Genomic DNA, 20,575 nt, shown 5'->3' on the forward strand with positions numbered 1-20,575 from the left:
GTTCTTAAGCATTGGAAAAAATCCGGAAATTCTCCTGCAGAGAGATCCCAGCCAGCGGACCCGAGTGTCTTTCTGAATGCCAGCTTGTGGAAGTTCTTGCTGCTGAGAAGAGGAAAGTCCGAAAACTTGACTATGGGCCTTACATTAGCTCGACACAACAGAACAAAGCGAAAAAGAATTGCGAGGAACTCAAAGAACTCACCGACTCTACCAGGGAGCTCCGCGATACCTACGATAACCGGCAAAGAAATCGAGGAGCAGAGGTGGACCGAGAGTTGAAGGCGGACTCAAGGCCTCATTCAACAGCACAGCAGCGTTCCTAGCCCTTCAATGCTGTTTTAATTGCCTGAAGATATCAGAAATCTGGGAATACTCTAATCGAGGAATGGAAGAGAGGAGGCCTTGGTCAGGCGGTGACTGCTGTCTCTTGTGTGAGTCCTGAGGCGTTCATCCCATCTTCTCAACCCTCGATGGCGTCAACTTGCATGTTATAACCATCGACGGTCCACAATTCATATAAGCACTAGGCACCGCAGACCAGCGTCATCGCCCTCCACCTTGTCCTCAAGCTGGCGGCCTACGAAATCACCCAAGGTCGGTACGAACAACCACAGCGCACTTATAAGGAATGAGGGCATTCTTCAGCCCCGTGTTATCTCTGTTGGGATACGTCCTACTTCGCGGCGTGGAAGCCAGTGTTTAGCTGAAAGCACTGGAGGCAAAGGAACAATGTGCCAGCAGATTGGTGAAAATCGTCAATTTGTCGGCTGGTATCGCGAAGGGCTATTGCGAAGGGTTCGTGGCACTTGAGTATGGTGTTGGGCAGATCACCTTGGAGAGGTTCGCTTGGGCGCACATGATCCCCGTTCAATCAACGCGAACTGCTTACTCCCAGCTCATTGCCCGCCGTAGCCGATTCCGCTCGAGCATAACTGTTAGTTCGAGTCAATTCCAAGACTTGGTTGGGCGCCAGCAGGCATAGCTGGCGGTGACACTTACGCGCCTGTCCCGCCAGTCGTGCCCGAGGACAGGGCCTCGAGCACACACTGGCCCATGGCAAGCACCTTTTCTTCCTCGAGTCTTCGCGCGACCAGCTGGAGACTGACTGGCAATCCATGCATCAGGGCGGCATCGTCTTGAATTGCCAGAAAGTGCCGTCAGTATGCATGTGCACTTGGCACCGACGCCCGGGAGCGCCTTGTCATTGACGATGCTCGGATTGTCGACTCACATTCTTCGTGAATAGCCTTGCACTCGGGGCTCAATGGCTGGTGGGTAAAATCCGACGTGTCAATGTCCTTGTCTACAGCTAAGCCGGTCACGAAGGAGAGACACGAGTAGTCCAGGACGTTGAACACTCCAGTATATCCCACTTTTCCACCGTCAGTGCGCTTCAAACGCGGCAGTTCAGCTCACGACAAGTCAGACTAAAACTCACCGTGCTTAAAGTAGCCGTTCCTGACTGTGTTAAAGGCCATGGTCGGGCAAAGGATGGCGTCGATGCTAGCCGTGTTCCAGCGGTCCAGGTAGCGGTTCTGGAACTCTGTTCGCTCAGCATGCAGCTTCCACATATCGAAGACGCCCAGCTCTTTGGCAATTCTGTATGCCTCGAGTTCCGGCCTCCATGGCTCGCCGGTGCGCTCAACCTCCCGGCGGATCGCGGTGCCGCCGTCGGCCACGAACATGCGGCCCAACAAGTCAGCGCCGTGTCTCTGGTCCACCGGGTCCCATTCCACAATGTCGTGGCCGGCTGATCTCAGCTTGCTGGCAACCTCCTTCAATACCCGCGAAACCGGAGGCGTGGGCCGGACCATACCGTCGTGCCACATGACGGCAATTCTCAGTCGTTCCGCAAGCTCGATAGACCGCCAGGGAAAGGGGAGGCAACGCGGGTCACGGAGCCACGGCTTCTCACCCAAGACGCCCCGGCAGTACAGCTCCAAGTCCCGGAGCGTCCCGGCCATGGGGCCGTTGACCGAATGCACCGCCTCCTGGCCCGGCATGCCCGAGCGGGTCGACCGGACCGGAAACCGGCCGACCGAGGGACGGAGGGTGAAGATGCCCGTGCACGCGGCAGGCACGCGGAGCGAGCCCCCTGTTTCTTCATGTGAGCGCCTGGCTTGCAGAGAGCCAACGAAATGCGGTACCTATGTCTGTGCCGACGCCAAGAGGGCTGCCTCTGAAGGCAATGAGGGCCGACTCTCCGCCCGAACTCCCGCCACTCGTCGTCTGCCTGTTTCGCGGATTCACCGTCCGCCCAAAGACGTTGTTGACCGACTCGCCAATCATCATGGCTGTCGAGACGTTTGTCTTTACGTACAAGACTGCGCCGGCGCCCTCAAGCAGCTCGGCGAGGGCCGAGTCGGACTCTGCAGCGTCACCGACGTGCGACGCGAAGCCGAGGGTGGCGTCCAGTCCGCGAAGATAGAAGCTGTCTTTGAGCGAGATTGGCAGGCCGTGGAAAGGGCCGATGGGCTTTCCGGTGCGGGCAAGGTGCTCATCGCGGGCCCGGGCCGCCGCGATGGCGCGATCGAAGCAAGTTTCCGAAAGACAGTTTGTCTGGATAAGCAGCACTTGACTATAAGCACCGAGGAGTTGATAGATCGCCGCGGTTCGAACCCGGTTTTCCCTTTGCGGAAACTTACCAGCTGGTGCGCAGCCGCGGCGCGCTTACAGAACGCGGTTGTAACGGCTTCGGATTTGAGGTGCCCGGCGGCAAGCTTGGCTACAAGCTCAGAGGCCGTCAGGCTGGTCACAACCAGTTCGTCAGTCGTGAGCCAGCCTGAGGTCTCTGGCCAGTCGATGACGCTGTCTTGGGTCTCCGGGGGAAGCAAATCGGCCGGGATGCGCCACTCCGGGGGGATAGACGCCAAGAGTGCTTCCCTCTTCCTTGCGCCGATTTCCTCCCAGGGCAGATCTTGACCGCTGGGCGCCATTGAAGTAAACTCTGTGGACTAGGCTCAAGAATGGACGGAATCCGCTGGGTCTTGGCTGGACGGTCACAAAGCCGTGCGGTACCGGACGTCAACGTCGACACGGGCAGTGACTATGCTCTGTTCTTGGTTCCACGTACCCCCGTGCTGCACTTTTGCCTCTGATCATACCGAGGTCGGTCTGGTTGCGAGTGCGGGGGGTTGCTTGCAAGTCGTCATGGAAACCAATGGCAGGACTCATATGGCCTCGAGGGCGACTGCATGCATGTCGGGCAACATATGAGTGGGTATTATTACTTGTCACGACAGAAAGGGACTTGTGATACGCGTTAACAGCACCTCCACAGGGAGTGCCCCTATTTTGTCTGGTGTAGCGGTCGGTATTTTACCGACTTGACAGTACCAATACTACCGTTGCCTCCTCGCATACTGTACATGCATGCAGCCAGAACCTCCTGCTTGGCCGGCATCGGCTTGCTTGCGTGAGTGTGCGGCATCGGGTGAAGTCACTGTTAGATCCATGCTTCGCTTTCAGGGTCACAGAGTAACTATGACGAGTCCCATTTCCGGCTGGACGGCACGACGGGCCGCCACTCCGCTATTCCGTCAAGCCCAATGTGAAGTCCTTTGTAGCGCCATGCAGGCGTGTGGTTTTGAGGCTTGCACGAGCTGTCAGCAGCTGAGCGAGAGCGACCGTGGCGTGGACGTCCGTCGCCAGGTTCCACGTCCCCGTCAATTCAGGCGCGGCGCCGAAGCTCTTGAATACTCTAAAAGATGAGAGGCGTGCCAAGGGGGAACATCTATAATACAGTCGGCCGAGTGGATCTCGATTGGGACCGAGACGTGAGGTGGAGAGACACAAGTATGAATACTCCCTGGAGACCATCTGTGGAAAGTCGGGCTCCATCGCTGGCTACATTGTGTCCGCCATGGCCTTGGCATTGGTCACAACGCTCCCCTTGTTGTTTAATGGCACCACCGAAGCCTCATGCCACCGCCTGGCAAGCCATCACTACACCACAGGAACGCTGCTGCTCCACGGTCGCGAAAGATACGGGCAATGCTAGTGAAGAAATCCGCGTCGATGCTCGAGGAACGCCCGCCACTGGGCAGATGCGAAGAACGATTATTCTGGCCAATAGGTGGCACCGGCAGAGCCCAGTGCAAATCGCCGACGGCGGGTACTTGTCGGATTCTTTTTCTGCAAAGCCGCGGCTGCGCGTGCCGGAAGAAGGAAAAAGCCTGCCGACATATCATCGTCAAACCATCCAAGCCTTTTCTTCACCGCGGAAGGCTCAGGGGCAAAAGCCGTCTCTCGATCACCTCCTCCTTGCAAAGAAGCGAGTCAAAGGGGCCTGATCGTGCTGTTTAATCAGTCTCCAGTCGCCATCAATGCGGACGCACCTGTCAGTTGAAGCTGATGCCAGTCACGCCCTATTCCATGCCATCCGTATCATCAGGTGCCTCTACGTCCTGCAAACACCGGCGATGAAGAGATATACGGCTCTGCACTTGTCGATACAAACCCGCCAGCTCCCACAATGCCTTTGCGGCCTCGCGACGATCTGTGCATTAGCCTTGGTCCCGGGGAGCGAGCCTTGGTGCAAAAGATTGACTTCTTCATCCTCACCTTCTGCTGTCTGAGCTACTTCGTCAACTACGTAAGACTCGGGCCGCCACGCATCGACCTGAGCCTTTGGGTTGCGGCCCTTGTCGGCCAGTCGAGTCGACAATGAATTCGCTGACAGGTTGAATCATTCCCGCAGCTCGATCGCTCCAACCTCGCCAATGCCTACGTGTCCGGGATGCGGGACGAGCTGGGATTCGTCGGGAACCAGCTCAATGAGATCAACACTTGCTTTACAGTCGGGTAGGGAGCCTCGGAGCACTGATGATGACGCCCTGGATTTGTCCACTCATTCATGTCCCCCAATACCGCGCGTCTTCAGTTTGCATCCACCGCTGACCAGCTGGCCCTGCCAGATACATCTTGGGTCAGATCCCGTCCAACCTGTCGCTCCACTATGTCAGGCCCCGGCTCTGGTTCCCCCTCATGATGCTGCTCTGGGGCGGGCTGACTACGGTGACGGCCTCGGCGCACAGCCCGCAGGCCATCATGGCCATCCGCTTCTTCCAGGGCATGTGCGAGGCCTCGACCTTTGTCGGCACCCACTACGTCCTCGGTGCGTGGTACACGGAGCGCGAGCTGGGTAAGCGGAGCGGCATCTTCACCTCGTCCGGGCTCGCGGGGACCATGGTCGGCGGCTTCATCCAGACGGGCATCCATCGGGGCCTAGACGGCCGCCGCGGCCTCAGCGGCTGGCGCTGGCTCTTCATCATCGACGGGCTGCTCACGCTCCCCGTCGCCCTCTACGGCTTCCTTCTGTTCCCGGACACGCCGCGTACCACGACGGCTTTTTACCTGACCCCGGCCGAGCGGGAGCTAGCCGTCTCGCGCGTCCCCGCCGCCCACGACACGGAGCACCAGTCCCCTCTGACGATGCACTTCCTCAAAAAGGTCCTGGCGAGCTGGTACTGGTGGGGCTTCGTCGGCCTCTGGGTTGTTGCCGGCGAGACCGAGTCGTTTGGTTCAAACTCGCTCCTCGCCCTCTACATGCAGAGCCACCCGGATGTCAAGTACACCGTCGCGCAGCTCAACAACTATCCCACGGGCGTCGCGGGTGCGGGGATCGTGTCGACGCTCTTCTGGGCATCTCTGACGGATCTCCTTGGCGGCAAGCGCTATCTCGTCGGCTACTTCATCGCCGTGACCGGCATCGCGACCTCGGCCATGATCCTCGTCGCGTCTCGGAACCCTACCAGCTCGGCCTCGACGACTGTCGTCTTTGCCGCGTACTACTGGGCCGGGGCCGTCTATGCCTGCCAGGCCACCTTCTTCGCCTGGTGCAACGATGCCATGCGCTTCGAGCAGGCCACCTTTCGCGCCGTCGTCCTTGCGGGCATGAACCTCGGCAACAATGCCGTCAGTGCCTGGTGGAGCATCCTCTTTTATGGGGCATCCATGGCGCCTTGGTTTACTGTGAGTTTCAGATGCGGTTGGTGAGCAAAGGCTTGGTCGATGGCTATTTATCTCTCCTGTCTCACGGGCTACAAACCCCTTTAACAAACGGCCCTTTCACTTGCCCCAGCGTTTTCTATATTGCCGCGCACGCTGACGATAATGTATCTTCAGAATGGTATGTGGGCCATGATTGCCTGCTCCGTGGTCTTGGCAATCTGGACGGCGGGCTTGTCGTATCTGGCCTGTCGCAAAGACAAGAAGAGGGCAGCCGAGGATGGCGAGATGAGTGTGCAACATGAAGTCACAACAGACCACGAGTCAACTGGAAGTAAACCATCATGATCAATCGACTGTTCTCTCGTCACCCTAACTTCGATACCTCCCTCTCCTATCCCCAGGTTCCCAGACGCCTGGTGCGGTCTCAGAGGACATCACAATCGGCAATGGTCATTGAAGTCATGCCACAGGTACAGCACAATACAGAGTGATTGGGTACATTTGGCAATCCAACTATAAAAAACGAGGCTATCAGCAAGACGAGCTCGCAGCGAAGAGCGACGGCTTGGCCATGACTGTGAGACCGGAGCACACCGACCTTGGAATCATAGGGCGTGGCAGATCTGGAGCCACTGCACACCGCTTTATCCCACTTAACCCAACTTTTTTCTTTCTCCGCCAGTCTGTCATCCTGTATATATATATATATATATATTCCATTTGAGCTGCTGCGTCAGGTAAAAGGCCGAGTTGCCGGGCAGGGGCTCGGTTTTGTCTTAAAATGGAGATTCGACCCGTCATGCACGCAAGCTATCAATAAGTTAAATGTTTTGTACGCCTTCACTTTCCCAAACCCTGTCTCATGCCCGCTTAACATGGAACATGGGCAGTTGAATGCATCAAGACGTGTAATCGTTTCGCCCAAACGTCGGGATCACTCGTCATCTCTCCGTGTCGGCTCGGTCGTCGCGTCGTTCCCATGCGGCATGTCGGCTCCAGTTCCCGAGGAAATTCAGCCCGGCAAACTGCAAAGGGCTTGGGCTTACCGGGGTCGTTTATCTTGACAATTCATCCCAAGCTTCAATGTTTGCTCTTCCTTTCCAAGAACCGGTGCATCATCCTTCCTCCCTGCTGCCAACCCGAAGCCCCTTTCGACGTGCTGCTTCCGAGGTTTCGACCAAGAAACGTCTTCTCCAGATGGGTAAGGCGTTCGTGGCTGGCAGTTTCTTCAATGTCCCCATTGATGTCCCTATCCACTCCCGCAGGACTCGCTCGTCAGCCGTGCATTTATCGATGGTGGTGCTCTCATGCTACAAGCAGCTTCGATGGAGCAGAGCGGTATTTCACCGCCCAGTCCTGTACAATCGTCCGTTGCTCCGCGTCCGCCACCTCAGTGTCAAGGGTGCCTCAGGTAACACGCGTAGTTGTGCGATCCGGTCTCAGGGAGGTCCATGGCGTACTGCTGTGCCCTACGTGGTCATGGGGGCTTATTCTAGGATGGCAAGAGACAGACTGTGCTCAGCGATTGCCGACACTCACAGCAAGTAGTGCCGGGCTGCTCGTGGCTGATTGGAGCGTTCGATGTGACAAGTCGCGAGTGCTGAGGCGATCTCATCAGGCAAATGATATCCATATCCGATGCTCCTGCATCGCCATGTGCAGCAGCCAGGGGCTCGTCGCCTCCGCGGGCTGACGCCAAATGCGCTCGAGCAGCACCAGCGTCTCCCTCATATTGCCCAGGCCAATCGAGTCAATCATGGTCTCCAGCCGCGCCCTGAGGACGTCCCGCACGCCCGGGTCCGCCGTGCAGCAGCCGATGACGGCCAGTGGCCAGCAGAGACTGGTGTTGACCCGAGCCGACGCGGGAAACTGGCCCAGAATCGAGACTGCCTCGGCGACGGCGCCTTGGACGAGGTCCGCGTGCGCGCCGCAGGGAGAAGACTGCGGCGGCGGGCCCAAGATGCTCCAGAGATAGAGCAGTGCGGCCTGCTTGAACACAAGGCCGGCGAGCTGGCTGTATGGGCTCGCCGAGGGCGGTGGAAAGAAGGCGAGAATCTGCGACTGCAGGAATCCAAAGGTGATGATGTCGTCGGCCGACGGCGGCGGGGGCTTGGAGTCGATGCAAGGCAGCATCGTCTTGCCCAGCTGGAAAACCTGGGGGATGAGCAAGAGCAGCTCGAGCCAGCAGCCGCAGAGCTGGCCCATGTACTTTCGGGCGACGAGGACGCGAGCCATGCGCTCAATGCTGGGGCTGAGCAGCGGCTGCCAGTTGCCGTGGGGGTCGGTCGAAATGATGCTTGAGGCCGCCGTGTGCATGTAGTACTCGACAAGGAAGTCGGCGAGGTCGCCGACGAAGGCCTGTGACTCAGGGCGGTCGAGCAGTGTCGTAAGCAGCGAGCGAGAGGCGGCCAGGTGGTCGAAGATGGTGCCGTAGACATCGCCGCGCGCGACCTGGTGCTCTCAATGGCAGTCAGCGGCGGTTCAGCAAATGCGGAGCAAAGCTAGCAGGGGGGCTACAGACCTCGGTGAGACAAAGTATAAGGCTTCCCACGGTCAACGTCAGGGGGTTTTCGTCCTTGCCCGAGACATACTCGCCCACGACATTCCTAAACAAGCGGAGGGAGTCGGTGTAGTACTGCTGCGCAATCTCATTGCCGGCCTGCAAGCTGGAGGCCTGGCGATGCGCCGCGCTCTGGGCGAGGAGGAGCTGCAGGACCAAGGGGTTGGAGAAGGCGAGCGGGACGAGCTTGACAATAAAGGGATTCACGTCCGTCGAGCCGTTGCCCATGCTGTTTGCTGTCCGGGATAGGTAGTAGCTCAGCAGTTCGTACGAGTTGGGCCCGTGCGACGGCAGCAGCGCCATGGGCGCGGCCACGAGGGGCCGCAGACTGTTGCCGACTTGTTGGCAAAGGGCGCGGACCTGGCCGTCCGAGAGCTGGTCCGGGGCCTTGTTGTCGTATTCCAGCTGGCACGGGTCGTTGGAGCAAGTCGATGTCGCGGCGAGCGCAGAGGCCGAGGGCATCGGAAGGGGCGAGACTGACGGAGAGCCCTGGCTGTCGTCACTCACGTCCACGGCGGCACCGACGCTGGATTCCGATCCGATGTCTGTCACCAACGAGCGATAGAGAGCAGCTGGTAGCGGGTCGGGTCGGGGCTTTAGAGACTCGTCGCGAGCCGTGGGCTCTGTTGCTGGCTCCATGGCCTGGGGCTTTGGCGGCGACGGGAGGCTGTGACGATGCCGCTGGTCGGAAGGCCCGGACAATGTGACAACCACCGACGGCACCTTGTCGAGCGGAGGGCGGCGCCCGGGGTCGGTCGGAGAGGCATGGGCCAACGACGGAGAGGGGGAACAGGTCCTATCGCGACTCTGCCGGGCGATCGACGATGACGACGACTCGGCCGGCCAGCGACAGTCGAGCTTGTTGCGGCGGCAGCCGGAGCAGAGCGGCTTCTCCTCGTTGCACTTTTTCTTGCGGCGCCGGCAGGTGAAGCAGCCGGACCGGCTCCGGATGATGGGCATGACCCGGATCATGGAGCTGTTCAGCCGCCGAGGCGCCAAGCGTGCATGGGCACGGTCTGCGCTCGAGTTTGCTTCGTAGACGCTGATCGCCGGCGGTGGGAAGGGGGGGCAGCACCTCGACGAGGGCAGATCCCCAGGCCGGGGCCTTTTTTCTTCCGCCTCTGTCTCGTTGATTAGTCCCCCTTTTTGGATGTCTCCCTGGGCCAGAGCCGGCGTGTATGATGTTTGTTTGGTGTTTTCCGCCCGCAGAATGTACCGTGGTAGCAGAATCGCTCCTCTCTCGGGGAGAGACACAATGAGAAGAGAGAGCCCACAGCGCAAGAGCAGGACAAGGGGAACGAGCGGGGAACGTGGCTGCCGGTCGCGGCGTCGCTCTGCAATACGAAAATGTTGGGAGAGACAGACAAGCGAGAGAAATCCTGGAGCACGGCAATGGGAAACATTCGGGGGCGCGACCCACAGCCCTGTTGATCCTGACTCGCCCTCTCTCTCTCGGTGGGACCCCCACAAACGGAGGGCACTTGTCCTGGGTTTTAAAGAGATGGATGGACGAACGTACATATGTATATGAAATAGAGTGTGAGCGAGGGTGCTGTTGAGATCAAGGTTCAGGCTCAAGTTTCGGCAGCTGATGCACATCGACGGGCTGAGAGGCTTCAGTGGGCACGGACAGCCTTCTAGTCAGCTCGTTGTTCAAATATGTGAGACGCGCCCTCGCATGCCATAAAGACAGGAAGACAGGTTACAGTATAGACACCGTCACTTTGGCACGCTTCGGGGCCAGTGAGTAATGTGATCGTTGCTTCTCTTCATCTCTGATCAATGAGGCTTACATACCCAGCCCTCGGCTCGCCAGTACGCAAACATGAAGCCAAGGCTCGATGCTTTTAAGGTTTACCGGGACTCAAGGCCTAGGAGCGCATCCGACGCGTCCTCATACATATGCAAAGATACACGCATAGCAAACATGACCACGATGATGCCCGGTACATTAACGTTTGCCTGTGCGCATCGAGTGAGCATGCCGGCCACCGGGCCATGTCATGGTTCGTCGACACTGGAGTCTCCACACGGCAAGATCAAGATATCCTCGATGCTTGTGTACAGTACATATGATAGTACCCTGCACATGGGCATGCCGCTCACCACCGGAGCAGGCAAGCCGATCAACGGTGTGATATGCCTGGCCGAGGTGGGGGCCGTGGATTTTCAACACCCTCGGCCGTTGGCCTCTCTGAGTTACGGAAGCGTCGCCTTTCATGAGCTCATAAATAGAGTTTCAGCCGAGCTCAAAACACCACCCATGGTGCACATGAGGTATATAGACAATCAAGGCCTGAACACTGAGCGTAGCCGGTGACGAAAGAGGGAGAAAGAGAGCGCCGCAGCTTGGGTTGATGCTCCCGAGCCATATATGTACGACAATGCCGCGAAGATTCTGATACCAAAAAAGCATCCGCAGTGGATGGCATTTGATGAACGAGAGGGGCTCACGGTACGTGAATGTCGGTGCACGCTCTTTGCTTCTCTTCTCTACTTCCCCTTACGGCATCTACATGACAAGTTCAAACCCTAATGCAGAATGGAACCTCGAGCCAAAACAGTCTCTCTCCAATCAAGCAGTAGCTGAATGACCGTCCCCGTTTCCCCTGGGCATCACACATACATGCACTGTCTCTGTGCATTGTCAGTCTCGGCATGTGCAGCACGACGCCACGAAGGTGCCAACCTTTCGTCAGTGTATGTGCATGTGAACGCTCGATTTTAGGTCGCACTCCATCAGAGAGGGCAGTCGATTGTGTCTTAAAGGCTTGGTGATATTAGGGGGAACTGGCCACTATGGGCTGCAGGAAGCTTCCAGAACCCAACAACCAAACGGGGCATGGGTGTTCACTCTCGCCACGATACTGTAGTTTCACGCTGCTCACATGTGAGTCCACTATCTTAAAATTAACAGGCACATCGTCAGGCGACGCTTGTTTATGGCTAAGCAAAACATATGATGACCATCTTCCTCCGCGGAGCAGCCTCCGCTTTGGGCTACCCGATGGCTTCAACTCGAATGACGGTTTCCGGTACGTATGCGCAAGGAGGATATAAGTACCGGGTGCGAGCCAGACTCCCCTTCCACTAGTGGCGTTGACGATTGACTATTCTCACACTGGATGCTACAGCAATGTGCTGAGAACACAAAGCTGTACCTGCGCTGTCTTCGAGCGCAATAGATCCATATCTATATATTTTAAGCAGCTTTTGTTTATTTACAGAAGGCGTATTTTTTCAGGTCAACGCAGGGCCTTGTAACTCCTGCCCGGCACGGCTCGTTCCAATCGTCTAGCGGCGAACTCACATGGTGTTGACACCATTGGCTTGGAATCCTTACCAAACTTGGGTAGTATGGCAAGAGGGCAAGAACAACGACTTAAGCGCTCCATGTACTGGATGTAATGACTGTTGGAAGAGGCGAGTTTCAGACTGCCAGCGTAGTGCTTTAAGGGTTAATCACAAGTACGGCTCCAGCCTGGTCTTCAGATCCTCCACGTCTATGTCGCCAGCGTGCTCCGAGCCGCCCTTGCTGCACGGCGGAATCAACACCTGGTCGAGCACCTGGATCACGCCGTTCTTGGCGACGCCGTCGCGGATCGAAATGTGCGCAAAGCCGTTGATGCGGATGGCCGAGAGGCCGCCAAGGCTGACGACATCGACGGCGACGCGGGCGTCACCGAGCAGCGTGGGAAGCTCGTAGTGGCGGCGCTCCAGCCCCTCGGCGCCGGGCTGCTGCCGGCCCGAGTCCGTCTTGTCGTAGTACGAGTCGGTGTAGAAGGTGGCATTGGGGGTGATGTGGTACTTGAGCAGGGCTCGCAGATATTTGCGCCCGGTTTCCGTGTTGAAGAGGAAGGCGTTTGCCCGGACGCCCAGCCGCTTGAAGGCGTAGTTGCTGGGGGCGAGGACAGTGCTACCGACCATCTTGACGCCGTGGATGTACTTGATAAAGTCTGTCTTTTCATACGCGAGCAAGAGTGTCGAGAAGTGGCCTGGGAAGAGTGTGAGGATCTGCCCGGCCATAAAGGGGGGCACAAGAATATGATCGACGGCGTGGATAATGCCATTTGATGCTTTCTATACGGTAAAGGCACCATTAGCAAGAAGGGCACGAGGAGACCATAGGGGTGGCCGTGGCTCGTACAATGTCGGCAGCAACGACTGTGCTGTAAAAGTTGACCTCGACGCCGTGGAAGCCGATGCTGGTGCGCAGTCGCTGGGGCTCGCCGCCGAGAAATCTTTCGTGCAGCGCCGTCGGCAGCGTGTGCGTGTGGAGGATGCGGCCGGCCGGGTACTGGCCGAGGCCGACATGGTAACGGAGGAAGTTCTCGACAAGCTCCTTGCTGGGCTTATCGTTGTGGCCGTCGTGATGATCGGGGATGTGGCGGAAGGCCTCGTTGGTGGGGACGAAGAGGGTGTACTCGGCGCGGGACGAGTTGAGCAGCTCGACTAGGTCCGGGTGGTGGTCGACGAGCTTTGCGAACCGCGACGTGTGCCCGCAGCCGCGGATGAGCTCGTAGATGGTGCCGCGCGGGCGCTCGTCATCGTCGCTGCTGCGGCCGCCGGCGAGGGCAGTGGCTAGTTCTTGGGCGGCCTCAGCGGTGCCCGCGAGGCGGTCGACGGCGTGCCCGAGGAGGGAGGCGACGCTGGAGGGCAGCGAGCCGGGCCAGGGGCCGTCGTCGGCGGCTCGGCCGGCATCAGGGGAAGGCGGCGATGCGGCGAGGGTGATCTGGTGCGGGTCTAGGACGGCGGCAGCTCCGGAGAGAGCGGCGCCGACGACGGTGGTGAGGACGAGTCTCATGGCAGAGGGTGGCGTGGAGGGAGAGAGCCGAGTCTGTCGACAGGCGGTGAGAGCCGAACTAAATGTACCTTTGTTTTATAATAGCACCTTTGCGTTATATATAACGCCTTTCTGGGCCAAGACACTCTGTACAAGCAGAGCAACGACGAGGGCAGAGGACGGCAATGGCAATGACACCGATGCTCAATAGAGGTGAGAGGTGTAAGTTAATTGAAGCACTGTATGTCTGGGAGACAAGTTGAATAGAAACAGGAGAAGGGAGAGGGAGTAGCTGAAGGATGAAAGGACTGATGAATCATCAGTCAAGACTCCGTTGCTTCCGAGGCGGCCACCCGGGCCCCGTCATACATACGTTTGCCGTCGCTGGCCACGAAACGTTGGCCAAGGCCCGGGTGATATGTATAAGCCGCGCAATCGCCATCACGTCAGCCGTTTACACTCCTCCCCTCCCCTTTCGCCTTCCCCCCTTTTCCAACGTCGCGGACGTCGACAGCAGGGCACCGTTACTAACGACACTAACATGGTTGCCATCTCTCACGCTTTCTCCAGATCGACATCTTAGAGCCGCGGCTGCTCACACATCTCTTGACATCTGAACCCTTGACAGCCTTTGCCACGTGAATAGCAGAGCATCTGGACGACGCTCCCCGCACGGTAGCTGCCCGTCAGCTGACGTCAACGCCTAGTTCCAAGGCCATCCGGGGGGGGACATCCCTATGTAATAGGTCACAGGGGGGTTCTGGCTGCGTTGCTAGCTCCAAGCCACTCCGTAGAGGCTGCTTGCTTTTCTGGCAGTCTTGCCCGTGATTCGCTGGGCTGTCTGATAGCACACGCCATGCTGCGCTTCTGGCGACGACGGTGCCGGAGACGGGCGAGACAGGGGGCGGGGACTCGATCGCCGCGGAATCCACCGCCTGGGTCCACCGGCGATAGTGTGTCATCTGGCCTTCTCCACCAGCAGGCGAGGGTCGGCAGAGACATCAGGTATGCTCTCATAGGACGATAATGTGGATCACCATTTGACCAGCCGGGCTTTTCCCTGGCTGTGTGAGGTTTGATGGGGGGATGAATCTCAGCCCTTAATGCTCTAATTCCCCCCCCCCTTCTTTTTAGTCCTTTTAAATCACAACAACCTCCGGGGAAAAGAAACCGAAACAGGAGACGCTTGGCTGTTTTGTTTTGACCCTGCCGCTGCCTTACCTGGCATTCCGTCTCTCGTCCACTCCCCCGTCCCCAACAGCGACGGAGTACAACCTCAAATAATTTAACACACCGAAACCGACAGCCAGCACGCACTGCGGCCCTCTCCCGCCCAACTTCGTGCGTCCATGCTGTGACGAGTGCGGCAAGCCCATTCTCCCTCCTTTTCACCGAACCGGTCCGGAGAACCGCGGTCCATCTCCACGACGCGAGCCCCCGAAACGGCCGCCACAGCAGACGAAGCTGCCGGCGCCGCGGTGACAAAGCAAGCAGCCAACAAGCCGTACCAGGGCCATCCATCCTAGCCTGTCTCTGCCTCTTTCTCCAGCCTCGACTCTTATCCTCTCGTGTCAACGGGCGGAAAAGAGTTAAGATACAGACTTGGAGACAGATACCGGGCGAGTGCGGGATCTAGAGGCAGACACATGAAGGGATAAAGAAAGGAGGGGCGATGCTCCGCAAAAAGGAGGCGTACACGGTGGTGACACCCATCCCGGGCTTCATCCCGCGCCAGCTGGCCATCGACATTCTGCACGCACACAGCGAGGTCATCATGCTCAACCCGCTCGTGCTCTCGCACCGGCCCATCCCCGCGCCGCGCACCGCCGCCGCCGACGAGTTCTACAGCACCTGGTACGAGATTGTCGAGCGTATCCAGTACGTCCCGGGCATCGGCCGCGCCGGCTCGGGCCAAATCACCTTTTGCGGCTGCTTCCACGACCTGCCCTGGGGACTGCAAACACACGTCCATGCTCCCCTTAACATCGACCTGCGCCATCGCTACCGCGTCGCCGGCAACCAGCCGGGCGTCGAGGGCCCCGACGAGCAGCGCGAGCTCGGCCTCGAGGAGCTCGGCGCCCCCCGCGACGGCCTCTATCTGCGTGAGGACATTGAGATCAAGTGCAACATTGCCATGGTCTCCTTTGTCAAGGCGCAGCTCCGCGCCGCCAGCCGCCAGATGCTCGACCGCTTCATCAAGAAGGCGGAGCTGCTCGACGCCGGCGTCCTCCAGGCCATGATGGAGAACGGAAAGCTCAAGACCATCAACCCAAATGATCGCTCCCGCCCGCCCCCGATCCACGCCCCCCCCTATCCGGGCCCTCCATCGCCCTCCCTTGTCGCCTCGCCTCTGCGTTCCTCGCCATCGCCCAGCGCAGGCCACTACCACTACAAGGTTCAAGACACGGACAACAAGGCTCGATACATGTCCTCACATCTATCTCCCGCTGCCCCCTCTTTCCCCGTCGAGCTGCCCGGCGACTCGTCCCAGGATCCGTCGCCGGGGTCCAAGTACCTCGCCCGCCCCGTCTCCGACATAACTTCGACCTCATCCGACCCTCGCTGGTCCCTGAGCCCATCCTTCTCGGACGGACATCGCGACAGCGTCGGCTCCACCGTCAGCGCCACCGGGCTCACGTCGCCCGGTTTTGTCCGGCACGGCTTCGCCGCCGAGTTGCCGGCCCATGACGAATCCAGGGAGTTGGCCCCACGGCCTCAGGCGACTTCGTATATGTATTGAGGCTATGCCGCGGGCTCATTCGATTCTCTTGATACTCATCGGGCTTCTCTTACAGGTTCTGATGGCAACCTTTGTTTTCACCCGCCAAATCGAGGCGGACTGGCGGCGTCGTGCACCTGATGCTGCTGCAGCGAAGAACAGGGGGCATGGGGTTGCGCGGTCATCACACTCATTTGATGCGGAAAATTCTTTGGAGACTGCAGCCATTTAAGGCAGGGTGGAGTGGGTAGAGGATGGGAAGTGCTCATGGTGTCGCAACGAACAGGTATAGTCGATGGATAACGAACAATGATACCAAGATTTAGGTTTTTGCTTTGGAGATGGGATTACATGTTACCTTTGTTGACTGGTTGCCACCTTACCCCAAGACCGCCGAAAGTGGATGCAACGGAAGGGTGTCGAAGAAGTAAGAACAGGACAGCGTGTGTGAGCGAGACGCTGCTGCGTGCGTGCTTCACGCTCCTCGGCGCTTCGGTCTGCCGAAGCGCCCCTTCGAAGGCCACGGATCGCTCTGCTTTTCCAGCCTAGACCTGCACTACTCGTCAGTAGTAGCTCTGAGCTTTCACGACACGCAAGCTCCCTTTCCTAGAGGCCATGGGGAACGAAGAAGTGGTGGGCACTTACACCTCCTTGCCTCGGCCCGGCTGCCACCGCGCCGTGCCGTGACGCAACGCCCGCCAATACCAGGTGCTGCCCACGCTCATCGTTGCCGTCCACTTTGCCAGGGTCGCGATCCCCGCCGACCTCGGATATCGCAAACGGGCGTACACTTCCAGCGCCGCCCTCACGCCGCCGGCGCTGCTCGGAGCCGCAATCCGGTCGAGCAACGCGCCGGAGAGCACGGTGGCGCCTTCGACAGCGAACCCGGTGCCATAGCCTTTTGCCGGGAGCATGAGCCTGGCGGCGTCGCCCAGCAGCACCGGATGGCCGCACTGCATCTCTTCCGGCGGCCACGTCCGCTGTCGGAGGGAACTGTGGATGATGCGGTCCGATGTGGCGACAAAGCCCTCGAAGGTGCCGGCGAACGGGCGAACCCGCGGCCGAGCCGGCGCAGGGCCTCGGCCGTGGCCTCGGGCGCGTACATTCCCGGGACTAGCGCCGACTGCCACGCCCCCTGGTCGCCGGCCGGGGAGGTGGTGCTGGACGTCGTGTCGTACCAAGGCGATGGCGGCTCCGTCTCTGACAGCAGCAAATCCTACCGAGTCCGGCCGTCTAGGCACGGCCCGAGGCTAGGAACCCTCTTGCTTTAGAGAACTCCTACTTACTTTATAAATCTAGTATAAAGTATCCTTGGTATACTAGCTAAAAATGAAAGCTAACTACTAAATTAATAAGGTAGTTTACTTACTTATTACTATAGAAATTATAAGCTTACTTTTAATTCTTACTAGAAAGATTATAATTAATAAATAAATCTAAGAAATTAATAAATACTAATTACTAATTATAGCCTACTTAGCTTAGTTCTTAAAGTAAGGACTATAATATAAAAATTATAACTAAGTTAATAATAAAGATTATTATAGATAGTAAGACTAATATAATAAGTAGCCTTAAGACTTTTACTATAATAATTACCTATAAGAGAATTAGTAAAATAACTAATAAAATAATTACTATTATAACTTTTACTATAACTAGCTATAAGATAATAAAAGAACTAATAACCCTATAATAATTAAGATAACTAATAAGACTAAAGGACTAACTATAAGCTAATATATAAAAGATACTAAAATTATAATAGGAAGCGCGCGCTAGTAAGTTACTACTAACTATATAAGCGGTAGGATAGAGCGGCTAAGGCTAGTAGGGCGGGCCCTATACTCGCTGCCTAGGACCTAGTCGCTACTAAGTCGCTAGTATTAGGCTAGCTAATAATCTACTTAAAGCTAAAACCCTTAAAGTATAAAAGAGTTATTATAAAGTTAGTATAGAGAAAGTATAAGGGCTTTTACCCTATATTAGCCTAGACTAAGGTCTAGGCTAAGTCTATATATAAGCGGCTTCTATGCTTATATAGGCTAGGCCTATACTTCTCTTCCTTTTCCCCCTTATAGATTATTAACCTTCTTTTAATAGACCGTACCTAAGCCTATACCTTTAACTACTCCGTAATAGTATAATCTACCTTTTATTTTACCCTCTTTATATCCCTATATATAAAATAGCTATTTTTAGCTACCTTTAAAGCTAACGTTTAATTACTTAGTCTAGTTAAACCGCTTACGCTAGTATATATATACGTAAAATATCTATACTCTTATAGTTATAAAATTAAAGCGAATATAATACTTAGTTCGCCCGGGTAATTAAGAGCTCTTATAATAGTAGGGCTCCGCACGACTAAGAGCGGTACTACTAGACCTTAGTAAGTTTAATAGCTCTTTTATAGAGCTTAAGCTAAAGCTGCTTTATATAAAAGTAAAGCTTTATACTAATAGCGCTATAATAAGGGATATCTATACTTAATTCGACTATTTTTATATAAGCCTATCCTTATACTTATAAAGGTATCTTTTACTATTTACGCGTATTAGTATAAACGGACTAGCTAACCCCCTCTTAAAGCTTTATATTAATTATAGCGTACTTAATATAGCTAAGTCGGTAGGCTAAGAGCTTATAACGCTTTATTAAAAGCTAAGTAAAGCTATTCTAGATTACCTTATATAGTTTAAAGAGGTACTTTATTAAGTAAATATATAGAGCTAGCCTAAAGTAATAGAGTATAGTTGCTTTATTATAAGGTTAAATATAAATTAGCGTACCTATTTAAGTAAAAGATCTATATTACTAGATATATATACCGATCTCGTTTACCTTTTTCGTAAGCTTAGTAGTAATAAGTTTCTTTTTTCGTTTTCTTTTATAGTATAAGAAGAGGATAACGCTAGTAATACTATAGATATCTCTATCTCTACCTTAAGGACTAAGAATAGGAAGAGGTAGCGATAAAAAGGTCGCTATATAAGCTATAGTAGTAAATCCTATTAGTTTTTAAAGTGCCCGCGCTAAGAAGCGCGGGTAAATATACTCTAAGTAATAACGGGGCGTACGCGCTAAGACGGAAAGGAGGTTATGCCGGAAGAGGGTCCTTTATAGTAGACCTATTCCTCCTAGTAGGGAAAGCTAACTTCTTAAGTAGTTCCTTCCTATAAATAGGTTAGAATTCGAGAATAAATTAACCGAATTTTTCCTCGATAAGCCTAATAGTCTAATTCTTCTAGACTAGCCTTATAGGCTTAGACGTTATATCTTAGAAGATTCCTTCCTCTTAAAGAAAGCGGAATAAAATTAGGCTCGTTAAAAATCGAGGGTAAAAAGCTACCCTTTTTCGTCGAAGAATTTATATAGACCTATTAGATAGTTTTATCGTAAAATTCACCCTTCTATATCCCTCTATCTATACGGTTAATTCCCTAGCAATAAGATATTCCCTCTATGCCTTCTTAAAGGACCGGAATCGTAAGAGTATATTATAGATATCGAGGGAAGTACTAAAGTTAAGAATAGCTAATTTTTATAGGGGATAGTCGGAGGGTCCTAACGGGTGGTCTTACTAATTCGTAGGGAAGACGAATACTAGATTTACTATACTAACGATTTTTCCTTAAATTTACAGCTCGAATAAGGGCAGTAGCGTTAGTTACTATTTCTTAGTAACCTAAAACTCGTCTATCTACTTCTATAACGAGGGGTCCTCCTTAAGAGACTATTATACTATTTCTTATAGCCTCTTTAAAGGGTTAATTCCTTTAAGTCGGTTTTCCTTAAAGACCTACTAGCAGTCTTCTAGCCGATAGGGCTTTTTATATACTTAGTAGGTAGGTCGATTCCTCCTTATATATTATTTCTTCGAGGAATCCTTATCCCGGTCCGGAAGGTCTGCTTAAAAACCCCCCCTTTTTACCCCTTATTACTAATTTTAACGAAGAGGTTCGATTTCGACTAGTTCCTTAATTTTTCGACTAACGGACTAAAAGGTCTATTAAGGGACTAGTTAGGCCGGTCTAACTAACGGGACCGGGGCCGGACTCGGAATAAGATACGTAGCCGGGGCCGGGGCAGTAGCTATAGTTAACGACGGCGTTAAGACTCTCGAGGGAGGAGGAGCCGAAGGAGCAATAGCCGCAGCAGCAGCAGTAGCGGGGGCCGTAGCAATAGGGGCTATAGCAGCTATAGGTCGAGCTGTCTAGGTCGAGTGCTAGCTACGAAGGAATAAGACTGCTTGCTATTATACTCTAGTAGCCTCTTCGTTTAGTTCTTAGCTAGCTTCTTAAAAGATAGTCGAGTAACCGTTATTAATAGGCTTTATTAGTAGAGATATATCCTATAGCTATTAGCCGGAAAGAGCTTTTATAAGGAAGTATTAGTTAGCTTCCTTAAGGATTTCTTCCTACTTAGCTAGCTACGAAGAGGCTAGTAGGTTCCTAGTAGAAAAGGCTCTTAGGTAAGCTATATAGGTCTTCTTAATACGGTTAGTTATATAGCCCCTTAAAGGAGCTATCGAGGTCTCGAGCTTTAAAAGCTACTGCCT

The 20,575-nt window shown here is 55.0% G+C and overlaps 6 protein-coding genes across 6 annotated transcripts; 2 read left to right on the forward strand and 4 right to left on the reverse strand.

Moving 5' to 3' along the window:
• Positions 1–995: 995 nt before the first annotated feature.
• Positions 996–2,936, reverse strand: HRG_02779 (amidase domain-containing protein; the record flags this gene model as incomplete). Its single annotated transcript, XM_044861250.1, has 5 exons — positions 996–1,135; positions 1,232–1,372; positions 1,439–2,095; positions 2,148–2,559; positions 2,646–2,936. The coding sequence occupies 5 exons, from the start codon at positions 2,934–2,936 to the stop codon at positions 996–998; spliced, it is 1,641 nt and encodes a 546-aa protein (XP_044722276.1).
• A 1,538-nt stretch (positions 2,937–4,474) lies between these two features.
• Positions 4,475–6,297, forward strand: HRG_02780 (major facilitator superfamily domain-containing protein; the record flags this gene model as incomplete). The annotated part of the gene is made up of 4 exons (XM_044861251.1): positions 4,475–4,594; positions 4,700–4,803; positions 4,917–5,973; positions 6,127–6,297. 4 exons carry the CDS (start codon positions 4,475–4,477, stop codon positions 6,295–6,297), a joined length of 1,452 nt encoding a protein of 483 aa, XP_044722277.1.
• A 1,269-nt stretch (positions 6,298–7,566) lies between these two features.
• Positions 7,567–9,484, reverse strand: HRG_02781 (fungal specific transcription factor domain-containing protein; the record flags this gene model as incomplete). Its single annotated transcript, XM_044861252.1, has 2 exons — positions 7,567–8,403; positions 8,474–9,484. 2 exons carry the CDS (start codon positions 9,482–9,484, stop codon positions 7,567–7,569), a joined length of 1,848 nt encoding a protein of 615 aa, XP_044722278.1.
• Positions 9,485–11,974: 2,490 nt separating this feature from the next.
• Positions 11,975–13,316, reverse strand: HRG_02782 (fasciclin domain-containing protein; the record flags this gene model as incomplete). Its single annotated transcript, XM_044861253.1, has 2 exons — positions 11,975–12,592; positions 12,660–13,316. The coding sequence occupies 2 exons, from the start codon at positions 13,314–13,316 to the stop codon at positions 11,975–11,977; spliced, it is 1,275 nt and encodes a 424-aa protein (XP_044722279.1).
• A 1,651-nt stretch (positions 13,317–14,967) lies between these two features.
• On the forward strand, positions 14,968–16,035 carry HRG_02783 (uncharacterized protein; the record flags this gene model as incomplete). Its single annotated transcript, XM_044861254.1, has 1 exon — positions 14,968–16,035. The coding sequence occupies one exon, from the start codon at positions 14,968–14,970 to the stop codon at positions 16,033–16,035; it is 1,068 nt and encodes a 355-aa protein (XP_044722280.1).
• Positions 16,036–16,655: 620 nt separating this feature from the next.
• On the reverse strand, positions 16,656–17,119 carry HRG_02784 (uncharacterized protein; the record flags this gene model as incomplete). The annotated part of the gene is made up of 2 exons (XM_044861255.1): positions 16,656–17,007; positions 17,070–17,119. 2 exons carry the CDS (start codon positions 17,117–17,119, stop codon positions 16,656–16,658), a joined length of 402 nt encoding a protein of 133 aa, XP_044722281.1.
• Positions 17,120–20,575: the final 3,456 nt, after the last annotated feature.

This window comes from Hirsutella rhossiliensis (assembly GCF_020360975.1).
Source record: "Hirsutella rhossiliensis strain HR02 chromosome Unknown scaffold00003, whole genome shotgun sequence".
Lineage (NCBI taxonomy): Eukaryota > Fungi > Ascomycota > Sordariomycetes > Hypocreales > Ophiocordycipitaceae > Hirsutella > Hirsutella rhossiliensis.